Genomic DNA, 20,208 nt, shown 5'->3' on the forward strand with positions numbered 1-20,208 from the left:
TTGCTGTCCAAAAGCTTGATCATGTAACTTTGTACCAGCAGTGGATAAGAAAACTAACTCACTGATTTTGTTTCTGCACTGAGTGTTATTTCAGTCTTTGTGAGTTTATTAAATTAGAATTGTGTCTCATTGTTTGCAACTTTTTTTCTTTTTCTTTTTTTGAGATGGGATCTTGGTCACCCAGGCTGGATTGCAGTGGCACAATCATGGCAAACTGCAGCCTAGTCTGCTGGGCTGGAGCCATCTTCCTGCCTCAACCTCCCAAGTAGCTGGGACTACAGGCATGCACCACCACACCTGGCTAATTTTTAATTTTTTTTGTAGAGAACTAAATCTCACTATGTTGCCCAGGTTGGTGTCCAACTCCTGAGCTCAAGTGATCTTCCCACCGTGGCCTCCCAAAGTGCTAGGATTATAAGCATGAGCCACTGTGTCCAGCTGCAGCTTCTATTTCTTTGATAACTCATGAGGTTAATGTTTTTCATGAGTTCATTTATGTTTTGATAAGTCCCATCCATTTTCTGTTTGTGTTCTAAGGGGATTCATTCTTAACTTTTTATGAAAATGGTTTTGCTCCAAAATATACTTAAATAAATTTGGCCTGATATTTTTCATGCCTTCCTGATAACACCCTGTGCTCCTTCTTGAGGATCTGATGAAGTGTATAGACAGTGGTCACTCACAGGTGGCAATCTGATTTTTTTTTATTATTATACTTTAAGTTCTAGAGTACATGTGCACAACGCGCAGGTTTGTTACATATGGATACATGTGCCAATCTGATGTTTTAAAGCCACAGCACATTAAACCTGTTCCCCTTCCATACCTCAGATGCTAATTAAGCGTAACTGGCTGCTTCTTATACATTTGTGTGTTCCCTTTTAGGGAACACATTATTCTCTTAATAATTTTCAAATTACTTTGAAAATATTTCTAAAGGAAGTTAGTGAATTTCAACCAACGATTTCTCTCTATGGCAGCGAGGAGAAAGCTCTCCAAATCTACTGAAACCCTCCTCCCCTCTCATTTGTGACCTGAGGTGCTCTCTGGATGTTTCAGCAAAGTGATAGACTATTCCCTGACTGCCATGGCAGCTGTTCTTTTGCTGTCAGGCCTGTGTCAAAATAACGGAATCACTTAAAATAAAAAAATTGCTGCTCAAAATAACTGAGATCAAAGGCCTCTTATCTGCCTGTGCTTGTGAGTGAAAGGAATGAGTTGGAATAATTTTCTTTAAATACAGTGCTCTGGTGCTTTAAAGTACTTTGGCTATTTTTCGGGGAATATGCCAGTTGAAAGAGAGTTGGTATCACTGTTGCGGTATCGTGGTGATGCGTGTGGATTATTCTTCATGTCCTTTTGTTATCTGCAGTGCTGTGTCACCAAACGCATGCAAGAGGGTGGCCTCCTATCATTATGCCCCACACCAGGGTTAATAGTCATTTGAGGACTTAGGCATGTGCATAAAATGTTTTTCTGTGGCACCATCCTGGGTGCAGTCCCAGACCCTGAAACTGGACCTATATTAAGCTTGTAACCTTAAACCGCTGTGGGCACAGTTCTCAGCAGGGTTCACTGCCGTGTGTGGCAGCTGAGAAAGTGGGTTACACACCAGAGGGAATATGGGGGAGCCATGGGCAATCAGCAGTGAGCTGGGGGTGGGGTGTGACTTAGAATCAGAGGGTGATAATTTAGAGACCAAGTTCAAATTGGTCAAAGGGAACAGTAAATCCAGGTCAGTTATAAGGAGACTCTGAGAACCCAGCAAACCCACTTGGAGATGGTGGTGGCCTGTGGAGGGCCTGGAGAAGGCATGAGTCAGGGATCTGTGACTGTAAAGCATAGGAACCAACTCTGTAAATCAAGGACTCTATTGGGGTGGGATTGAGGGAGGTATAGATGCTTGCTGTGACAGGGCAGCGCTGAGGGCCTAGCACCAGGAGCCTATGGATGACTCTTCAAGGCTCTGCTGTAAGGACGAAACTGCAGCTGCTTCTGTTATTTCACCCAAGATTCAAAGTCCATGTCTTCATCCCTTCTCCGTTCAATAAAGGCTTATTAGTGCTTACAATCAGCACTGCTTAGGCACTGATAATGCATCAGTGAGGAAAAACAGTCCTTGTTCTCAATGAGCTGACATTCCAGCGGGAGAGGCAGATAATGAACAAATATATAAAAGTATGTAGTGCAGTCATACACATCTTAATGAAAACAGCAGGGTGGGTGACAGTGGGATGGAAGCAGGTGGCAGGTGTAGATGTGTGGAATACGGTGGCTTCTGTAAGGGATAATATTTGGGCAGAGATCTGGAAGAAGTAAGGGAGTGAGTGAGCCGTGGGCATCTGGGGAAAGATCTTCCAGGAAGAAGGGCATCTGAGTGGCCTGGGTTGGTCACCTGTCTTCTGATGAATCATGGAAGATGGGGCCCCATGAATGACGGGCTATCAAAACTGTGTGCAATAGGGGTGGCCCCCAAAGGAAAATGGAATTGCTTTTACTATAGGAATTCAATAGGCAGAAAGAAAAGATGTCCACCACAGTTGAGGGTGGTCGTTCTTTCACTGAATTCTGCCCCAAAACAGAGAGAATGAATGAGAAGGGGAATTGTTTCCACTTCCAAGAGATGGGAACAGCAGGAATGAGGTGGACAGAGAGGACTTGGACAGCCTCTGGTACTGTGGACTCTCAATTGAATCCCAATGACTGTTGCAAAAGCAGAGAGGGAAGAGGGTATGGGAGGAAAGATACAAGTGTTCAGGAGAGCCAAAGACGAGTGCCCAGACTCCCCGTTCTAGATGCTGGAGCCTGCTCTCAGTAGCACAGTGGACGTGATTTGTTCTTCTCTTGTCTTCTGAGAAACAACAGAAAACCATTTTCAAATGCCATTACTTGGTAGGGGAAGTCAGTTCTGTGCTACCATCACCCTCTAGGGCACTCAGAGAAGAGGGGCTGGCAACCTGCACATAACTGTGTATGCATCGAGGTCCCAAGATGGGACTAGGGTGCAGGTGGTGGTGGTCACTCTTCTCTGCCTCTCCCTGAGTGTGGTCAGTTGCAATTCCCTGAATATACCATGCACTTTCAAATCTGTGTGCCTTTGCCCACGTGCGCTGCTCAGCCTTTAGTGTCCAGGGTCAATGAAGCCTTCTCTGTCCTCCCTTCCCAACTAATTACAACGCATCCTTCCTTTCCCACAGTCCACAGCATATTATTGGTGCTTGTTGCACCTATTCACTGAACCTTGGATCATAGTGAGTTTTACATGTTTCCTTCCTGGAAGAAAACGCATCAGTTTGATTGACCTTTGCAATGACCCCTCCCTGTCCCAGTGCCTTGCATCACAGAGTGCATGGATGAGTGGATGATCTCTGAACTTGCAATGTGAATCCTTATTCAACCTTTTAGGGCATGAGGCCAGGAAGTAGGTGACTATGCAGCCCTACATGATGCTGGTTTTGACTGGGTCCCTCAGTTTCCCAGGTCCAGGAAGGCCCATGTCTGCCTGGCTGACCACTGGTAGGAACTCCAGAATCATTTCTTCTCCTTCCTTTTTCCTTTCCTTTCCTTTCCTTTCCTTTCCTTTCCTTTCCTTTCCTTTCCTTTCCTTTCCTTTCCTTTCCTTTCCTTTCCTTTCCTTTCCTTTCCTTTCCTTTCCTTTCCTTTCCTTTCCTTTCCTTTCCTTTCCTTTCCTTTCCTTTCCTTTCCTTTCCTTTCCTTTCCTTTCCTTTCCTTTCCTTTCCTTTCCTTTCCTTTCCTTTCCTTTCCTTTCCTTTCCTTTCCTTTCCTTTCCTTTCCTTTCCTTTCCTTTCCTTTCCTTTCCTTTCCTTTCCTTTCCTTTCCTTTCCTTTCCTTTCCTTTCCTTTCCTTTCCTTTCCTTTCCTTTCCTTTCCTTTCCTTTCCTTTCCTTTCCTTTCCTTTCCTTTCCTTTCCTTTCCTTTCCTTTCCTTTCCTTTCCTTTCCTTTCCTTTCCTTTCCTTTCCTTTCCTTTCCTTTCCTTTCCTTTCCTTTCCTTTCCTTTCCTTTCCTTTCCTTTCCTTTCCTTTCCTTTCCTTTCCTTTCCTTTCCTTTCCTTTCCTTTCCTTTCCTTTCCTTTCCTTTCCTTTCCTTTCCTTTCCTTTCCTTTCCTTTCCTTTCCTTTCCTTTCCTTTCCTTTCCTTTCCTTTCCTTTCCTTTCCTTTCCTTTCCTTTCCTTTCCTTTCCTTTCCTTTCCTTTCCTTTCCTTTCCTTTCCTTTCCTTTCCTTTCCTTTCCTTTCCTTTCCTTTCCTTTCCTTTCCTTTCCTTTCCTTTCCTTTCCTTTCCTTTCCTTTCCTTTCCTTTCCTTTCCTTTCCTTTCCTTTCCTTTCCTTTCCTTTCCTTTCCTTTCCTTTCCTTTCCTTTCCTTTCCTTTCCTTTCCTTTCCTTTCCTTTCCTTTCCTTTCCTTTCCTTTCCTTTCCTTTCCTTTCCTTTCCTTTCCTTTCCTTTCCTTTCCTTTCCTTTCCTTTCCTTTCCTTTCCTTTCCTTTCCTTTCCTTTCCTTTCCTTTCCTTTCCTTTCCTTTCCTTTCCTTTCCTTTCCTTTCCTTTCCTTTCCTTTCCTTTCCTTTCCTTTCCTTTCCTTTCCTTTCCTTTCCTTTCCTTTCCTTTCCTTTCCTTTCCTTTCCTTTCCTTTCCTTTCCTTTCCTTTCCTTTCCTTTCCTTTCCTTTCCTTTCCTTTCCTTTCCTTTCCTTTCCTTTCCTTTCCTTTCCTTTCCTTTCCTTTCCTTTCCTTTCCTTTCCTTTCCTTTCCTTTCCTTTCCTTTCCTTTCCTTTCCTTTCCTTTCCTTTCCTTTCCTTTCCTTTCCTTTCCTTTCCTTTCCTTTCCTTTCCTTTCCTTTCCTTTCCTTTCCTTTCCTTTCCTTTCCTTTCCTTTCCTTTCCTTTCCTTTCCTTTCCTTTCCTTTCCTTTCCTTTCCTTTCCTTTCCTTTCCTTTCCTTTCCTTTCCTTTCCTTTCCTTTCCTTTCCTTTCCTTTCCTTTCCTTTCCTTTCCTTTCCTTTCCTTTCCTTTCCTTTCCTTTCCTTTCCTTTCCTTTCCTTTCCTTTCCTTTCCTTTCCTTTCCTTTCCTTTCCTTTCCTTTCCTTTCCTTTCCTTTCCTTTCCTTTCCTTTCCTTTCCTTTCCTTTCCTTTCCTTTCCTTTCTTTCCTTTCCTTTCTTTCTTTTCCTTTCTTTCCTTTCCTTTCTCCTCCCTCCCTCCTTTTTCTCTTTTCTTTCCTTTCCTTTCCTTTCCTTTTCTTTTCTTTTCTCTTTCTCTGTCACCCAGGCTGAAGTGCAGTGGTGCAATTATAGCTCACTGTAGCCTCAACCCCCATCACCCCACAGGCTGGAGGGATCCTTCCACTTCAGCCTCCTAAATAGCTGGGACTAGAGACATGTGCCACCACACCTGGCTAATTTTTAAACTTTTTGTAGAGACGAAGACTCACTGCGTTGCCCAGGGTGGTCTTCAACTCCTGAACTCAAGTGATCCTCCTGCCTTGACCTCCCAAAGTGCTGGGATTATATGCCAGAATCATTTCTTGTGATTCAGGGGCATAGGTTTCCAGGCAGGTTGAATTATTTAATACAGATTTTAGAGTTCAGAGAGTTGTTCCCTGAGGTTGCAGCTGACTTCATGGAACAACCCTGTTTGAGATAATCCCTGATGCAGCCTTGTTGGGTTTTTGTGGTGAAGAGGGAGAAGCATCTCTGAATTCTGCCAGGAATGGGGGCGGCAGCCTTGATAAGTGGTGAAGTAGCTCCCAGAGAATGTTGCAGGGTGCAATTTCTCCCCATCTCTGGAGCAGCCATTGGGAAGGTCAACCCATAGGACCCTCCCCAGGGCCAGGCTGGAGCTGAATAAAGAGCCCTCTGGCTCATCTTAGTGTCAGCAGTTATTCATCAGAGAACTTGGATTAGAACTCACATTTCTCATTACTGGATAATGTGAGAGAGCAAGCATAGGTTCCAGCTAATCCAACATGCCATGTGCCGAGTGAGCTCGAGTCCTGGAGAGAATGAACTCTAAGCCTCTCAGGCTACCATCCTTCACCCACTGGACAAGCCCGAGGGGCAGCTGGGGCAACAGCGACAGAGACCTCTGGGCGAGATATGCCCAGAAGAGGTGTGATGCTGCGCCCAGCTTCTCATGAGCGATCACCAAAACTGATCACAAAATAAGCACCGCGTAAGAGAAGAGTAAGATAAACACTCTTAAACAAGATAATGTAAGAAGACTAAAAAGGAAAGAAAACCATTCAGCACTAAAATAAGGTAAAATTAAGGAATATAACAAAGGTTTAAAGTTCAAAATCAAGATAATTGCTACAAATAAATTTAGCCTCATACGAACAGCACTAAAAAAGTAGGCAAACTTAAAAGTATGAGAAATAGTAAGAACACATTCAAAAGAAAACATGAAAGTTAATTTTAAAATATAACACCCCATGAAAATGTTTTAAAAGATAAAATGCATTTAAAATGATGTAAGATCTGGTGGGGTGTGGTGGTTCACACCTGTAATCCCAGCACTTTGGGAGGGTGAGGTGGGCAGATCACTTGAGGTCAGAAGTTCAAGACCAGCCTGGCCAACATGGTGAAATCCCATCTCTAGTAAAAATGCAAAATTAGCCGGGCATAGTGGCGGAAGCCCGTAATCCCAGCTACTCAGGAAGCTGAGGCAGGCGAATCAGTTGAACCTGGGAGGCGGAAGTCGCAGTGAGCCAAGGTTGCACCACTGCACTCCAGCCTGGGTGACAACTCCATCTGAAATAAAATAAATAAAATAAAATAAAATAAAATAAAATAAAATAAAAATGTAAGATCAAAAGCTAAAAGTGAAAGAGAGATTAGAGTATAATAAAGGTTAAATCTGCAGGAGAAAGTTAAAAATGTGATGGTAAATGGGATTAAAAATAGCAGTTAATGTGCTTTAATGTCAAAAGCAGAAGTGATCATAGAATAAGGGGAAGAGTCATTTAAGAAGAAAATTGAATACAAGTTCTGGTAAGGTCCAGGAGCTTGGGGCAGATCAGTACAGGAAACACTGTGGGGGGCAGGCAGCGAGGAGGCAGCTAGGAAGCTGTGGCAGGGCCAGGCTTCTCGAGAGCCGCCTCTCGGCTGGGGCAGCTGTGATGTCCGAGGCCAGGGTGAGCTGGGGAGCTGGCTTCCCCTTATGGAAGGCGGCCTTTTTGGAAGGGTCTGAACATATCAGAAGCCCTTCCCATCATAAGCTGTGGCTTCTTAACTCCACGAAAGTACACAGCTGACCTGGGAATGATTTGCGGCAGGGGTGGGGTGTGTATATGTGGGTGGGGGTCGCAATCTTTACGTTGGGATCTGCTTCATTAAAAAAAATTTAACTAACTAATTAATTAATTATAAAATAATAAAGACGGAGTCTCACTCTGTTGCCCAGGCTAGTCTTGAACTCGTGGGCTCAAGTGATCCTCCCACTTCAGCCTCCCGAAGTGTTGGGATTACAGGTGTGAGATACCGTGCCCGGCCAGGATCTGGTTCTTTGCAGCATATACATAATAAAGCTCCAAATAGGTCATACAATCTTCAGAGCAATAATCTCAGCTAGATATTTGTAACAGCATAAAGCTGGCATCCATAGGGGATTATTCTATGACGTAGCAGATAACCACATCATGAGGCACCATTTAGACACAGCAGATGTTATAGAAGAATACTTACTGATACAGAAAAAGCTTGAGATAGTTACACGAAAAAACAACTATAGAACAATAATTACTGTGTAATTCTAACTATTTAAAAAGTTTATACAGTAGATGAACATATGAATAGTACAAAATATTTATTGCTATTGTTAATATGGTATTATTTGGGTAGTAGAGATTATGCTGATTTTTTAAAATTATTTTTTGTGCTCTTGAGAGTTCTCCCTAGATGAATCCATCTTATATTTATTAATCATTAGGAAAAACCCTAAAGTTTAATTTAAAATAATTATAGAAACAGGCATAGACACGCACGTGTTCAACTCCAGAAAGATACCTTGCACTGGTCCTTCTGCAAGGAAAGAGAGGCTGGATGTTCTCTTTCCCAACTCCCATCTCCCCAGCCTGTCACAAAAACCAGTTCCTGAATCAAAAATAGTGACTCCAGAAGAGATAACTTATTAAGATAACCTAAAGGTGTTAAGTATGTCATGTATTAAATAATGTATGTATGTGATCTACACAAAATTAATATTTAATAATATTTATTAGAGAACTAATAGGTAATTATTCAACATAAAAATCCAACTTAGTATTTCTTCAATGTTTATTATATTAAGCATGTTACATGCATCATCTTATTAGGGCTCAGAGAGAGTAACTTTTGACACAGCACAGGTGTGGGTGCGGGGGTCTGATCTAATCTGAGGATGTTCACTTCAGTGCTTCCTGTGTCAATAGTTCAGTATTTTAGATTTTGGGGCAGATTTAGAAAAGTGTGATTCATGTTGCCTGCCCTCAAATTCTGTCTAACCTAGCTGGAAAGATGAGAAAAAGTGGTGAATGGGTGTGTAGTGATAATACAACAACATAATACAGTGGCTAGTGCAGATAATACTTGATGTGAGCCCCTAGGACAGACATTCCTGTGGCCTGTGTGGGTCAGGCGAGGCCTCAATGAAGCACTGGGCTTTCAAGGATGGGGAGTGTAGCCCATGTGGGTCACTGAGCTAGCTCTAGGTCAAGTGTACATAGGATGTTCTGGAGAAAGAATGACCATGGGACCAGCAGACCCTGGGGACTCGGTCAAGCCTGAAGGGATGGTACCACAAGATGCCAGTTTGCTGACTGAGTGAACGAGGTGGAAGCACAGTCAGGAGAGAAATCATGTCCGAGGCCGAGGGAGGCAGGCTGTGGTCAAGGTGAGGACAGACATGTTAGATGAGCAGTGAAGTGATAGCAAGAGAAGGGAAAGAGCAATGATATGGCTGCAGGTGGGTTGGTATCTGCTAGGGACGGAATTGTGTCCCCCAAGGATTCATATGTCGAAGCCTTGACCTCCAGTATGATTGTATGTGGAGAGGGAGCCTATAGGGAGGTTGTTAAGGTGAGATGAGGTCATGTGCCTGGTCCCAAATCTATAAAGTCCTTATAAGAAGAGGAAGAGACGTCAGAATGCTCTCTCCCTGCTTGTGTAGGGAGAGGAGGATGCAGCAAGAAGGTAGTCATCCACAAGCCAGGAAGAGAGGCCTCCTCAGAAGGCAGTGCTGATGGCACCTTGATCTTAGACTCCACCCTCTTAAACTGAGGAAATCAATGTCAGTTTCTTAAGCCACCCAGTGTGTGGTATTTTATCATGGCAGCCTGAGATGACCAATACAGTCTAAATCTATATAAGTCTAAGTCTGTGACTATGAGCAAATAATGAAATAACAGGCATTCCTTTGATGTGTAACCTGTACATCTTGCCAAGGTTGGGAGGAGGTACATCCAGACAAAGGTGGAACCAGAGACATAGGATAAGAAATAGGGGGCATGGTCATTCTTTTGATCATGGTATGTAATCAGTCCACAAAAAAATTATATTGAATGCCTCCCATGTCCAAAGAGGCAAGGTCTTACTCCATTGCACAGGCTGAAGTGCAGTGGAATGATCATGACTAATGCAGCCTTGACCTCCCAGACTCAGGTGATCCTCCCACTTCAGCTGGGACTACAGGTGTGTGCCACCATGCCTGGCTAGTATTTGTATTTTTGGTGGAGATGGGGTTTCGCCGTGTTGGTCAGGCTGGTCTCCAACTCCTGACCTCATGATCCACCTACCTTGGCCTCCCAAAGTGCTGGGATTACAGGCATGAGTCACCGTGCCCGGCCTAAAACAGCTTATTCTTATATAGCCTGTGTGCCAGGCTATTATATACCTGTATCCACATGCTTTACACGTATTAGCTCCTTTCATGCCTATGATAACCCTGTGAGTCAATACTTCTAGCATCTCAGCTTTAGAGATGAGGAAATGGGCTCAGAGAGCTTAAGCAACTTGCTCAATGTCCTAAGATTGTTGAGAATTGGAGCTGAGATTTGAACACATGATTTTGGAGTCTGTGCTTTACCCACTATGTAGTACTAGGCAGGATGTGATTCCTGCTGTCAAGGATGCAGAGCTTCTTGAAAAGATAAGAGATGACTATTTGACAGGATAAATAGAAATAAAAAGTAGGGCACATTTAATCTCAAATGAATGGAATGATTTAGCGTGCTCTCAGAGGGGAGTGGGCACTCCGTTGCCTGTAAGATAATCCAATGGGGTGCAGGAAGGACAGATTGGAGCTTCTATTTGTATTTATGTTATTGGTTCATTGAATAGCCCAAACTTCCAAGTTCTTCATCAAAAGAGAAAACCAATGACGGTGTAATCAGATCTGGTGGGACATGGTCAAAAAACATGAATTTATCAACTTCACCGCATGAAATATGGGTTGATAGCTGCTGTTCTTAGCTAAGATGTCAGGAGCTGGTGTACACTGAGGAAGAGCTTCATCATGACATCTACTACTATTCATGACAGTAGAGTGTTCACTGGCTGCATGGGAGCAGTGAGAGTAACGAGCGTGTGAGTGCAGAGGGCTGTGTGCCTCCTCCACGTGCAGGGCACTGGGGACACAGCAGTGAGCACCACTGATAAGCATCTCTTGAGGATCTTATGTTCCAGTTGGAGAAGACAGATGATAAGAAAGATGGACAAAGGAAATATGTAGTGTTAGGTGGCGATACATACTAAGGAGAAAAATAAAGTGGGAAAAGGGGTGGTAAGAATTGGGGAAAGAGTCTTTAATTTTTAAATAAGGTGGCCATGTCAGGAGTCAGTGAGAAGGAACTGTTTGAGTAACTACCTGGAGGGAGGGAGTGAAGGAACCATGTGGCCATGTGGCAGGAAAGAGCGTTCAACACACACACACACACACACACACACACACACACACGTGCACACAGAGCAACTGCTAAGACCCTAAGGCGGGGAGACGTGCCTGGAAGATTAAAGAATGAAGAGACCAGTATGACTGGAGCCTAGGGAACAGGGAGTGATGAGAGGCGAAGTGGGGAGGTAAAGGAGAGGCTGCAAATGTGTCGGCAGGTCCCTGTAGCTACACGTGGGTTTCGGGCTGCGAGTGGGATGGGAAGGCACTGGAGGATGTGAGCCAAGAAGTGACATGATCTGGCTCATGTTTCTAGAGGATATTAAGGCTGCTGTGTTGAAATACATTGTAGGGAAGTAAGGGCAGAAGCCAGGAGACCAGCTGGAAGGCCTAGGGTAATTTTCCAGATGAGCCTGGACCAGAGTATTAGCTATGGAGGTGAGGAGAAGGGGCTGGATGCTGGATATAATTTGATGGGAGAACCAACAGGATTTACTGATGCATTCGAAGTGAGCTGTGAGAGAGAGACTGATAGTACCTACACATCACACAGAAAACACTTCCATTCGAGATAAATGCTTAAAACCGTTTACTTCTAGAGATGCATGATGGAGTGTGAAGGCTGCTAGAATAGACAAAAAAGAGTCTACAGGGATTCTGAGGAGAAAGGCCACTCAGAGGAGGACAGTCGGGGTGGACTTGATTGGACCTTGAAGAATGGGTAGGATCCAGAGAGTTGGAAAGGCCCAGGCAGGGTATGGTGAGGTCAGCAAAGGAAGGGACCTGGTTCCTCCTAGGCCTGTGCTGATCATGGAGCCTGGAGTACAGGCTTGAGATCTTACAGTGTTAAGATAGAATGGTGGCAGGAGGCCAGTTTGTCCGGCACTTGAACTCCAGGTGGGGCAGTTTAGACCTTTACCTTCAGTCAGTAGGAATGACTGGGAGTTTTGACTGGGGAGTTGAGTGGTACGGGTTGGCTTCAACAATTTGCTTCTCTTGTAAGCTCTGACTGAGAACCATTGGTTAATCCACTAATGTTAGTGCAGTAACCAGAAAGGCTTCTTTGAGCCAGAAATACTTCTTCCCAGAGAATGACTTATTTACTAAATGGGACCAGGTCAAGAATTATATATGTATATGTGCCTCTGTGTGTGTGTATATATATATATAATACACAAACAGAGTAATATACATATACACACATTCTTATATAACTGTAATATACAGTTATATATTCATATGTATACATATATAATTGCAATATACAGTAATATATACACATATACACACATATGTAGGTGTATATGCGTATGTGTGCCTGTGTGTGTGCGTGTGTATATGTATCTAAATACACACAGGCACACATATACATTCATATACATACACAGGCACACATATACATACATATATACACACAGGCACACAGATATATATGGGAATGATTCCATTGGACTTGCTTGCTATATAATAGAAATAAATGTTTCTGGTTACACTGACAAATTTTAAAAAGCTTTATCTATATTTTAGAGAGTAGTTAGGGTTTTTTTTGGTGAATGCTATTTAATGAATTTTCCTCTCACTGGATAATTGTGTGTCTGGCCAATACACATCCTGCACAATTCCACTTGCCACTCCAAGATGTTATCCTCAGGTGCCCCTGGCAAAAACAGTATGGCGAAAATACCCTTTTCCCTGTCTGTGTTTGTAAGATAGCCTCTTTCATGCCAGAAGAACTATTTTGGGAGAATGATTCATGTCACATTTTGGCCTCATTACAGTTTTAAGTTGTAAATGATGCCGGTTTGCCTGGAGGTGTAAACATAAGTGTTATCTTCATATGCATATGGGAATACCTGTAACTTTCTATTCTTGAGTTACAGTCTAGGCTATAAACAAAGAGATTAACAAGATCTTTATCAAAATTCTAATTTTATTGATGAGAAGTATACTTCCAAAAGAGTACCAATTACTTGTGGCTCTGCCTCCATTCTCCATTTCCAATCACAGATGGAGAGTCAAAGAACTTAATGTCTTATTGTTATGAGCAGATGATTCTATAAAATAAACACTGTGCTTTCTCTTTTGAAATAGTGTGAAGAGTGAGAGCAGTTGTTAAATTACTGTCTTGCTGTTTGTGGTTAAAAGTAACAGGAGGTACAAAAATCATTCAAAGTGTATGTAGGTGTGAATGATAAAGTAAGGTGAAGCCATTCTAATTATTCCAGTTTGCTTTCTGGTAACTTTAAAGGATATGGTAAAGCTTCCTTATTTACTCAGTGGTTAACAATGTATGACGACATTGGAAATGAGGAACACTTAATGTCTGAGTTCGTTACCAGGCCTTGTACGCAACAGTGCCTTAAAAGTGTTTATTGGCTGGGTGTGGTGATTCACATCTGTAATCCCAGCACTTTGAGAGGCTGAGGTGGGTGGATCACGAGGTCAGGAGTTCGCGACCAGCCTGGCCAACATGGTGAAACCCTGTCTCTATTAAAAGTACAAAAATTAGCCCAGCACGATGGCAGGCGCCTGTAATCCCAGCTACTGGGGAGGCTGAGGCAGGATAATCGCTTGAACCGGGGCGGCAGAGGTTGCAGTGAGCCAAGATCATGCCACCGCACTCCAGCCTGGGCGACAAAGAATCCGTCTCAAAAAAAAAAAAAGGTATTTATTGATTTGTCACTAGATAACTGAGTTCAAATAGGAAAAAATTAGGTTTGGAATGTGGCTAGATTTTTCTATGATTCTCAAGGAATTACATACCCTATCTTAAAATTTTAAAATTGACAAAATATTACTTATTTTATAATTTTAAATTATAAAAGTGAAAATTGAAAAATAAATAATTAAATATGCTAATGAATTTGTTGTTGTTTGCTATACATCCTTTTTTTTTTTCTTTTGGAGTCTTGCTCAGTTTCCCAGCCTGGAGTGCAGTGGTGTGATCTTGCCTCACTACAATCTCTGCCTACTAAGTTCAAGTGATTTTCCCACCTCGGCCTCCCGTGTAGCTGGGATTACAGGTGCACATCACCATGCCCGGCTGATTTTTGTATTTTTAGTAGAAATGGGATTTCACCATGTTGGCCAGGCTGGTCTCAAACTCCTGACCTCAAGTGATCCACCTGTCTCAGCCTCCCAAAGTTCTGGGATTACAGGCATGAGCCACCGTGCCTGGCCTATATGCCCATTTTGATGGCAAGTTTTTTGGATACAGTGACAACCTTTTTGATCCACTGACAGTGAGACATACTTTCCCCACTCCCTTGGGCATGTGCTTTAAAAAATTATTTTCTGGTTCATCTGTGGTTGGTGCTTTCCATTTGGAACTTTTGACCCATGCCATTTAGGCAGATTTATTCATATTTGAATAAGATTCTTCAATTAACAGTAAACCGAATGCATTGTAACATCTTATTTAATTCTAAAGTGGTGGTTTGAAAAAATATTAGCAATTTGAGGACACTTAAGCAGTTTTGTCAATTCAGCTGAATTCAGCCTCATAGCAAAATCTGGCCTTGAATTCCCTCATCCTGCTAGAATCTTCTAGCTATGATGAGTGACACCTACTTTTTTCTTTTTTTTTCTTTATCTTAGACATAAAAAAAAATCTTCTCTTGGTTATTCAGTGACTGCCTCGTTAACTAGCCTGGGTCTCTACTTCTAGAAATTAAAATTTAGTGGTTCTGGAGTGGGGCCCAAACACCTATATTAAAAAACAGGGTTGGGTGCCGTGGCTCATGCCTGTAATCCCAGCACTTTGGGAGGCCGAGGTGGGTGGATCACGAGGTCAGGAGATTGAGACCATCCTGGCTAACAGGGTGAAACCCCGTCTCTAAAACTACAAAAAACTGGCCAGGTGTGGTTGCGGGCGCCTGTAGTCCCAGTTACTCGGGAGGCTGAGGAAGCTGAGGAAGGAGAATGGCGTGAACCCGGGAGGCGGAGCTTGCAGTGAGCTGAGATTGCTCCACTGCACTCCAGCCTGGGAGACAGAGCGAGACTGTCTCAAAAAACAAACAAACAAACAAAACAAAAGCCACCAAAAAAGCTCTCCCAATGATTCTGCTGCTCTAAGAGGACAATGGGTAAATAAAGGGCAAGCTTCAAAACCAAGATGTAAACATGGACACAAATCTCCGAAGGTCCCCTTTTTTGAAAGTTAACTGGATTGAACTGTGACGTGTCTATGGTATGACAGTGAAATGAGAGAACTCCTAACATGTAATGAAACGTCTCTGTATTTCACATTTCCCCTTCTGTCTTCTCAGCCATCATGTATGTCATGGGAGCACTTGGCCCTGCAGTGGGATATTTATTAGGTGGACTTCTTATTGGTTTTTATGTTGATCCCAGAAATCCTGTTCACCTTGACCAGAATGACCCTCGTTTCATTGGAAACTGGTAAGTTCTGTTCTCTAATTTTTAAATTTCACTTCTTACTAACAATAGTTAAAATAATAGTACATTTGTATTTAAAATTTTTCCAATAGGGAGACAAAAAATAGCTGAAAGGTGTCTGGGAAGGGGTAACAGGCAGGATAACAACATCCCAAAGAAAGTGACATCCTAATCCCCAGAACCTATGAATATGTTATCTTACATGGCAAAAGGGACATTGCAAATGTGATTAAGGACTCTGAGATTATTTTAGATGACCTGGGTGGGCCCAACGTAATCAAAGGAAAGAGCGAGGCAGGAGGGCAAGAATCAGAGAAGGAGATTTGCTGATTGAAGCACAGGTTGGAGTGATGTGCCTTGAAGATGGAGGGAGGGGCTGCAAGCAAAGAATGCAGGTGGACTCTAGAAGCTGGAAAAGCAAGGAAATGGGATCTTCCCCAGCCTCCTGAAGGCACGCAGCCCTTTCAACCATTTTACACTTCTGACCTCCACAACTGTCACATGAATCAGATTGTGGTCCTGAAGCCACTTCTTATAGTAGGGAGCTTATACAGAGGGTTTGGGGACACTGGCTTAATCTGCATTCTTTAGGTTTGGGGTGCTTCCTTTATAGCAGAGTGAAGGAAAAGGACTGCTGTGGCTGTGTGGGGACTTTCCTGCTGACTTTAATCATACCTTTCAGTATCTTTTCTGTGCTTTAAAAAAAAAAAATACATTGTTTTCACTTTCTTATTGTATTTGTGTGTCTGCTTTACAACCCTCTCCCACTGCCTGGAATGCCAGTCCTGCTTTTCCATTGTCACACTCTCAGTGACCCTTTTTTCTTGCTAATATTTTGTTTCCTCACGTGTGCTAGAGATTTAGCTGCTTTCTCGCTTCCTAGGACTTAACTGTCCTCCAAAATAAGTAATGCTTAGGACTCAGAATGAGAACTTCAACTTTGGATGTTATGTTATTTATCCAAATAACAGAGTCATGTTTGAGTTCTTGCAGTCCTCAACTTGAACATGATAAGTTATTTTTTACAATTGCAAGCACTAACTGAAAATATTGGTGTCCTGAATTCATTTCATGTGGGTTAGCAATATATATACATTGATAAGGCATTTTCACTTTATAGTAAAGAGAATACTTCAGTATCAGAAAAGATACGTGCCAAGTAATTACTCACTTTTTTTTGGAACATAGACACATATGGAGAAAGTAATTAGTCTCTAAAGAGTGTCTTAGAGTACTTCGTTTTCTCTGCGTTTCATTACATGATAATAACATTATAACCCTGAGGTTGGTAGGAATAATGTTTAACACTATTGATTTTCAAAGCAGCTAACAGATATTAGTTGTTATACACATTTCCTATTTTCATAAGTAATGCTCTTTGAAGTTGGAAGTGTTATGAATTTTTAAATCATACAGAAAGGAGTTCCCCTGTCAGCGTTAGGGAAGTAACACAGGAGTTTTAAGTTCTTGACTCATAGTGAAATTTTTGATCTTGTCTGTTTTCTTTCCAGTTCTGAAATAAATCAGAGTAGAGACTTTTTTCATTGTCAGAAAACCAGATTAATTAACTCTATTTATGAACATCCAGCATATGTTCTGTGTTCTATTTAGAGGTCCTTAAGGAGGGCACAGTGACAGGGAAACATCTGGAGGGAAAGATGGGGAGAACCAACTCGGGTAGGGAGAAGGAGGGAAGGCAGGAGCTTTAGTCTTACCAGTGCTTTATGCTGTCTTTTGAACTGTTTTTAGGAGACCTTAGTCCAGTTGGCAGCAAAATTGAGAGATGAGGGCTGGGTATGGTGGCTCACGCCTGTAATCCCAACACTTTGGGAGGCCAAGGCAGATGGATCACTTGAAGGTCAGGAGTTTGAGATCACCCTGGCCAACGTGGCGAGCCTCCATCTCTACTAAAAATACAAAAAATTAGCCAGGTGTCATGGTGCATGCCTGGAGTCCCAGCTACTCGAGAGGCTGAGGCAGGAGAATCGCTTGAACCTGGGAGGCGGAGGTTGCAGCGAGCCGAGATCGCGCCATTGCACTCTAGCCTGAGAGACGGAGTGAGACTCTATCTCAAAATAAATAAATAATAAATAAATAAAATTGAGAGATGAAGAGTATAGACCCTGAAGCCATATTCCCCTGGGTTTAAACCCTGGTCTGCCACCTAATACCTATCTGACCTTGGGGAAGTTACTCTGTGCCTCAGTTTTTATAATCCATAAAAGAAGGTAGTTATGGTACTTATTATCATAGAGTCGTTGTGAGGAATGAATGAGTTTACATGTCTGGCACTCTAAGTTGTTCCTGCTGTACAGTATGTGTTAGCTATTCAGTCCTTTGAATTTAATCAGCGCTGAAGTAATTTTACCCATTTTTAATGGCTCAATGTTAGTTCTACACATGATAAAGACTGTCAATATAGAAATATATAATGAGGGTCTATTTAAACACAAATTTGAGTTTTATTGAGTAACTGCTTGTAACAGACTTCTACCTTGAACAAAGACAGTTATTTGATGCAATGTTATTTTATATGATGTCTAGCAGCAGTGATAAGTTTTCAATAGGTATATGATGAGAGGGAGAAGACGGAAGGAAGGAATGAATAATGCTAAAATGTATTGGGTACTTATTTTATGTCCAGCATTATACTAAGCTCTACAAACGTTCTCATTTAAGCCTTGTAACAACCATAGGTAGTCACTGGTATTATGTGCATTTTGCAGCTGAGGAAATTGATGTTCAGGGAGTTCAATAATTTTCCATAGGCCTCAGAGTCAGTGAGAGCTGGGAAAAGAAACTGACTCCAGAGCAGAGCTCTCAGTCCATTCTCTTACTGGCCCCCTTAGTGAATGGTCTCTGAGTCACGGTTCATGAAAGGGATTTAGGTAGCTTGGCTTTTCAAGTGTAGCTGTTATTGATGTGTCTTTTTCCAACATGTACTGCACACTTTCTTGTCTCACTCAGCTTTTCTCAGAGTCCTCTTTAGCATCATTATTATATCATGGTTGTATCGATGTTATTTGAGACTGTTGAAGAATGTGAGTCGGTTTGCTCTGCTTTGAAGTGACCCCACACTTTAATATTATTTTTGTATTATTTTTGTTTATTTGCTATATTTCTCCCCTTCCTGTTACGCACCTTCACTTTGGGCTATTACAAGTAGATTTTTAATGTTTGCATATAATTTTAAGTCAATGGCTGGGGCTGGGATGGGCAGGGAGGCTGAGTGCAATGCTATGTAAAAAGCATGCCGGGTGCGGTGGCTCACACTTATAATCCCAGCGGTTTGGGAGGCTGAGGCGGGCAGATCACTCAAGCCCAGGAGTTCAAGACCAACCTCGGCAACATAGTGAGACCCCCCCACTTCTCTATAAAAAAATAAAAAATTAGCCACTGCGCCTGTAGTCCCAGCTATTTGGTAGGCTGACATGGAAGGATCACTTGAGCTCGGGAGGTCAAGGCTGCCGTGAGCCATGATTGTACCACTGCACTCCAGCCTGGGCGACAGAGTGAGGCACTGTCTCTAAAGAAAAAAAATCAAAATAAATAAATAAATAAATAAATTAAAAAGCAAAGCAACCACACAAAACTAGCTATCATGAACCAATTGCTAATTTGGGGACAGACATTTTATGACGTCCATCATAACATTATCTTATTTAATTTTGATGATCCCCAAGCATACTTATTACCCCTCTTGTAGATAAGAAGGCCAATTTGGAAAAGCAAAGTAATTTTCCCAGGATCCTATAGTAAGCAAGTGGTAAAGACAGGATACAAACCCAGGTCTGTCTGAAGCCACAGCCCATGAGTTGTCCCCTACACTACACTGTCTGTCCTCTTCTGGAGAGAGTATGAGAGCTCAGGGAGCTGCAGGGATTCAGGGGACTGGAATGGAGAGTTTGTGGAGACTGGCTCCAGAGGCAAGTGAGCAGTGCCTGATGGGTAAGGACCTCGTAAGCACCCAAGTAGTAAGAGGGGCCAGGCATTATCATAGCTATGTTCTCTGTAGACAGATGACCTTTTAAATTATTTTATTTTATTTTGAGACAGAGTTTCACTCTTATTGCCCAGGCTGGAGTGCAGTGGCAAGGTCTTGGCTCACTGCAACCTCCGCCTCCTGGGTTCAAGCCATTCTCCTGCCTCAGCCTCCCGAGTAGCTGGGATTACAGGCACTTGCCAATGACATGCCTAGCTAATTTTTGTATTTTTAGTTGAGACAGGGTTTCACCATGTTTAGCAGGCTGGTCTCGAACCCCTGACCTCAGGTAATCCACACACCTCGGCCTCTCAAAGTGCTGGGATTACAGGCGTGAGCCACTGTGCCCAGCTGACCTTTTAAAAATCAAAACTGTCTCTTTCAATTTATTTATTCAGCAGATTTTTTTTGAGTACCTGATCTGTGTCAGGCACTGGGCTGGTGGTTACATTCTGAATAACTGAGATTGCTGGAAGTCTGCCCCGAGCAAACTTCTCAAAATAAAGCCCTTTCCTGACTAGCTTAAAATCTTCATTTGATATAACTTTAAATATCTTTGAAAATAGCACACTCAATTATTAATGACTAATTGTAGGAATCATTCTCTCAACTGTGACCTTTAGTAGCTGATAACAGCACTTTAATAGAAACTTATTTTACAAAATGAATTTTCACTTTGCAATGGATCTATATTCTTACTTGATTGAATTCAGTATTAATACTTACGATGCTACTTGCATTCTGCTTACAATTGATGGGAATGTGTTGGCTATTTATGAACTTGGAAGCTTGAATGCAGAGTTTGGAGGTGAGGAATCGTAGTTAGAACGTGGCTACCCTGTTAGGGAGGGCCAGGAACCTCTGATTGCTAAGGAAATGTTGAAAGGGGACTGAGAAATTGACCCGCGGGGCATCATGCAGTCAAGAAGTCCAAGGTTCTAATACTACAATTTCATT

The 20,208-nt window shown here is 42.4% G+C and overlaps 1 protein-coding gene across 1 annotated transcript in view; it reads left to right on the plus strand.

Annotated features, from left to right (window-relative positions):
- Window positions 1–20,208, plus strand: part of SLCO5A1 (solute carrier organic anion transporter family member 5A1) — a 157,378-nt gene that overhangs the window by 53,492 nt on the left and 83,678 nt on the right. The window contains exon 3 of the mRNA XM_017872744.1: window positions 15,140–15,272. Coding sequence (XP_017728233.1) covers window positions 15,140–15,272 — 133 coding nt within the window. The remainder of the gene's footprint in view (window positions 1–15,139; window positions 15,273–20,208) is intronic.

The sequence above is a fragment of the Rhinopithecus bieti genome, unplaced genomic scaffold (assembly GCF_001698545.2).
Source record: "Rhinopithecus bieti isolate Rb0 unplaced genomic scaffold, ASM169854v2 scaffold_6536, whole genome shotgun sequence".
NCBI classification, from domain to species: Eukaryota; Metazoa; Chordata; class Mammalia; order Primates; family Cercopithecidae; genus Rhinopithecus; species Rhinopithecus bieti.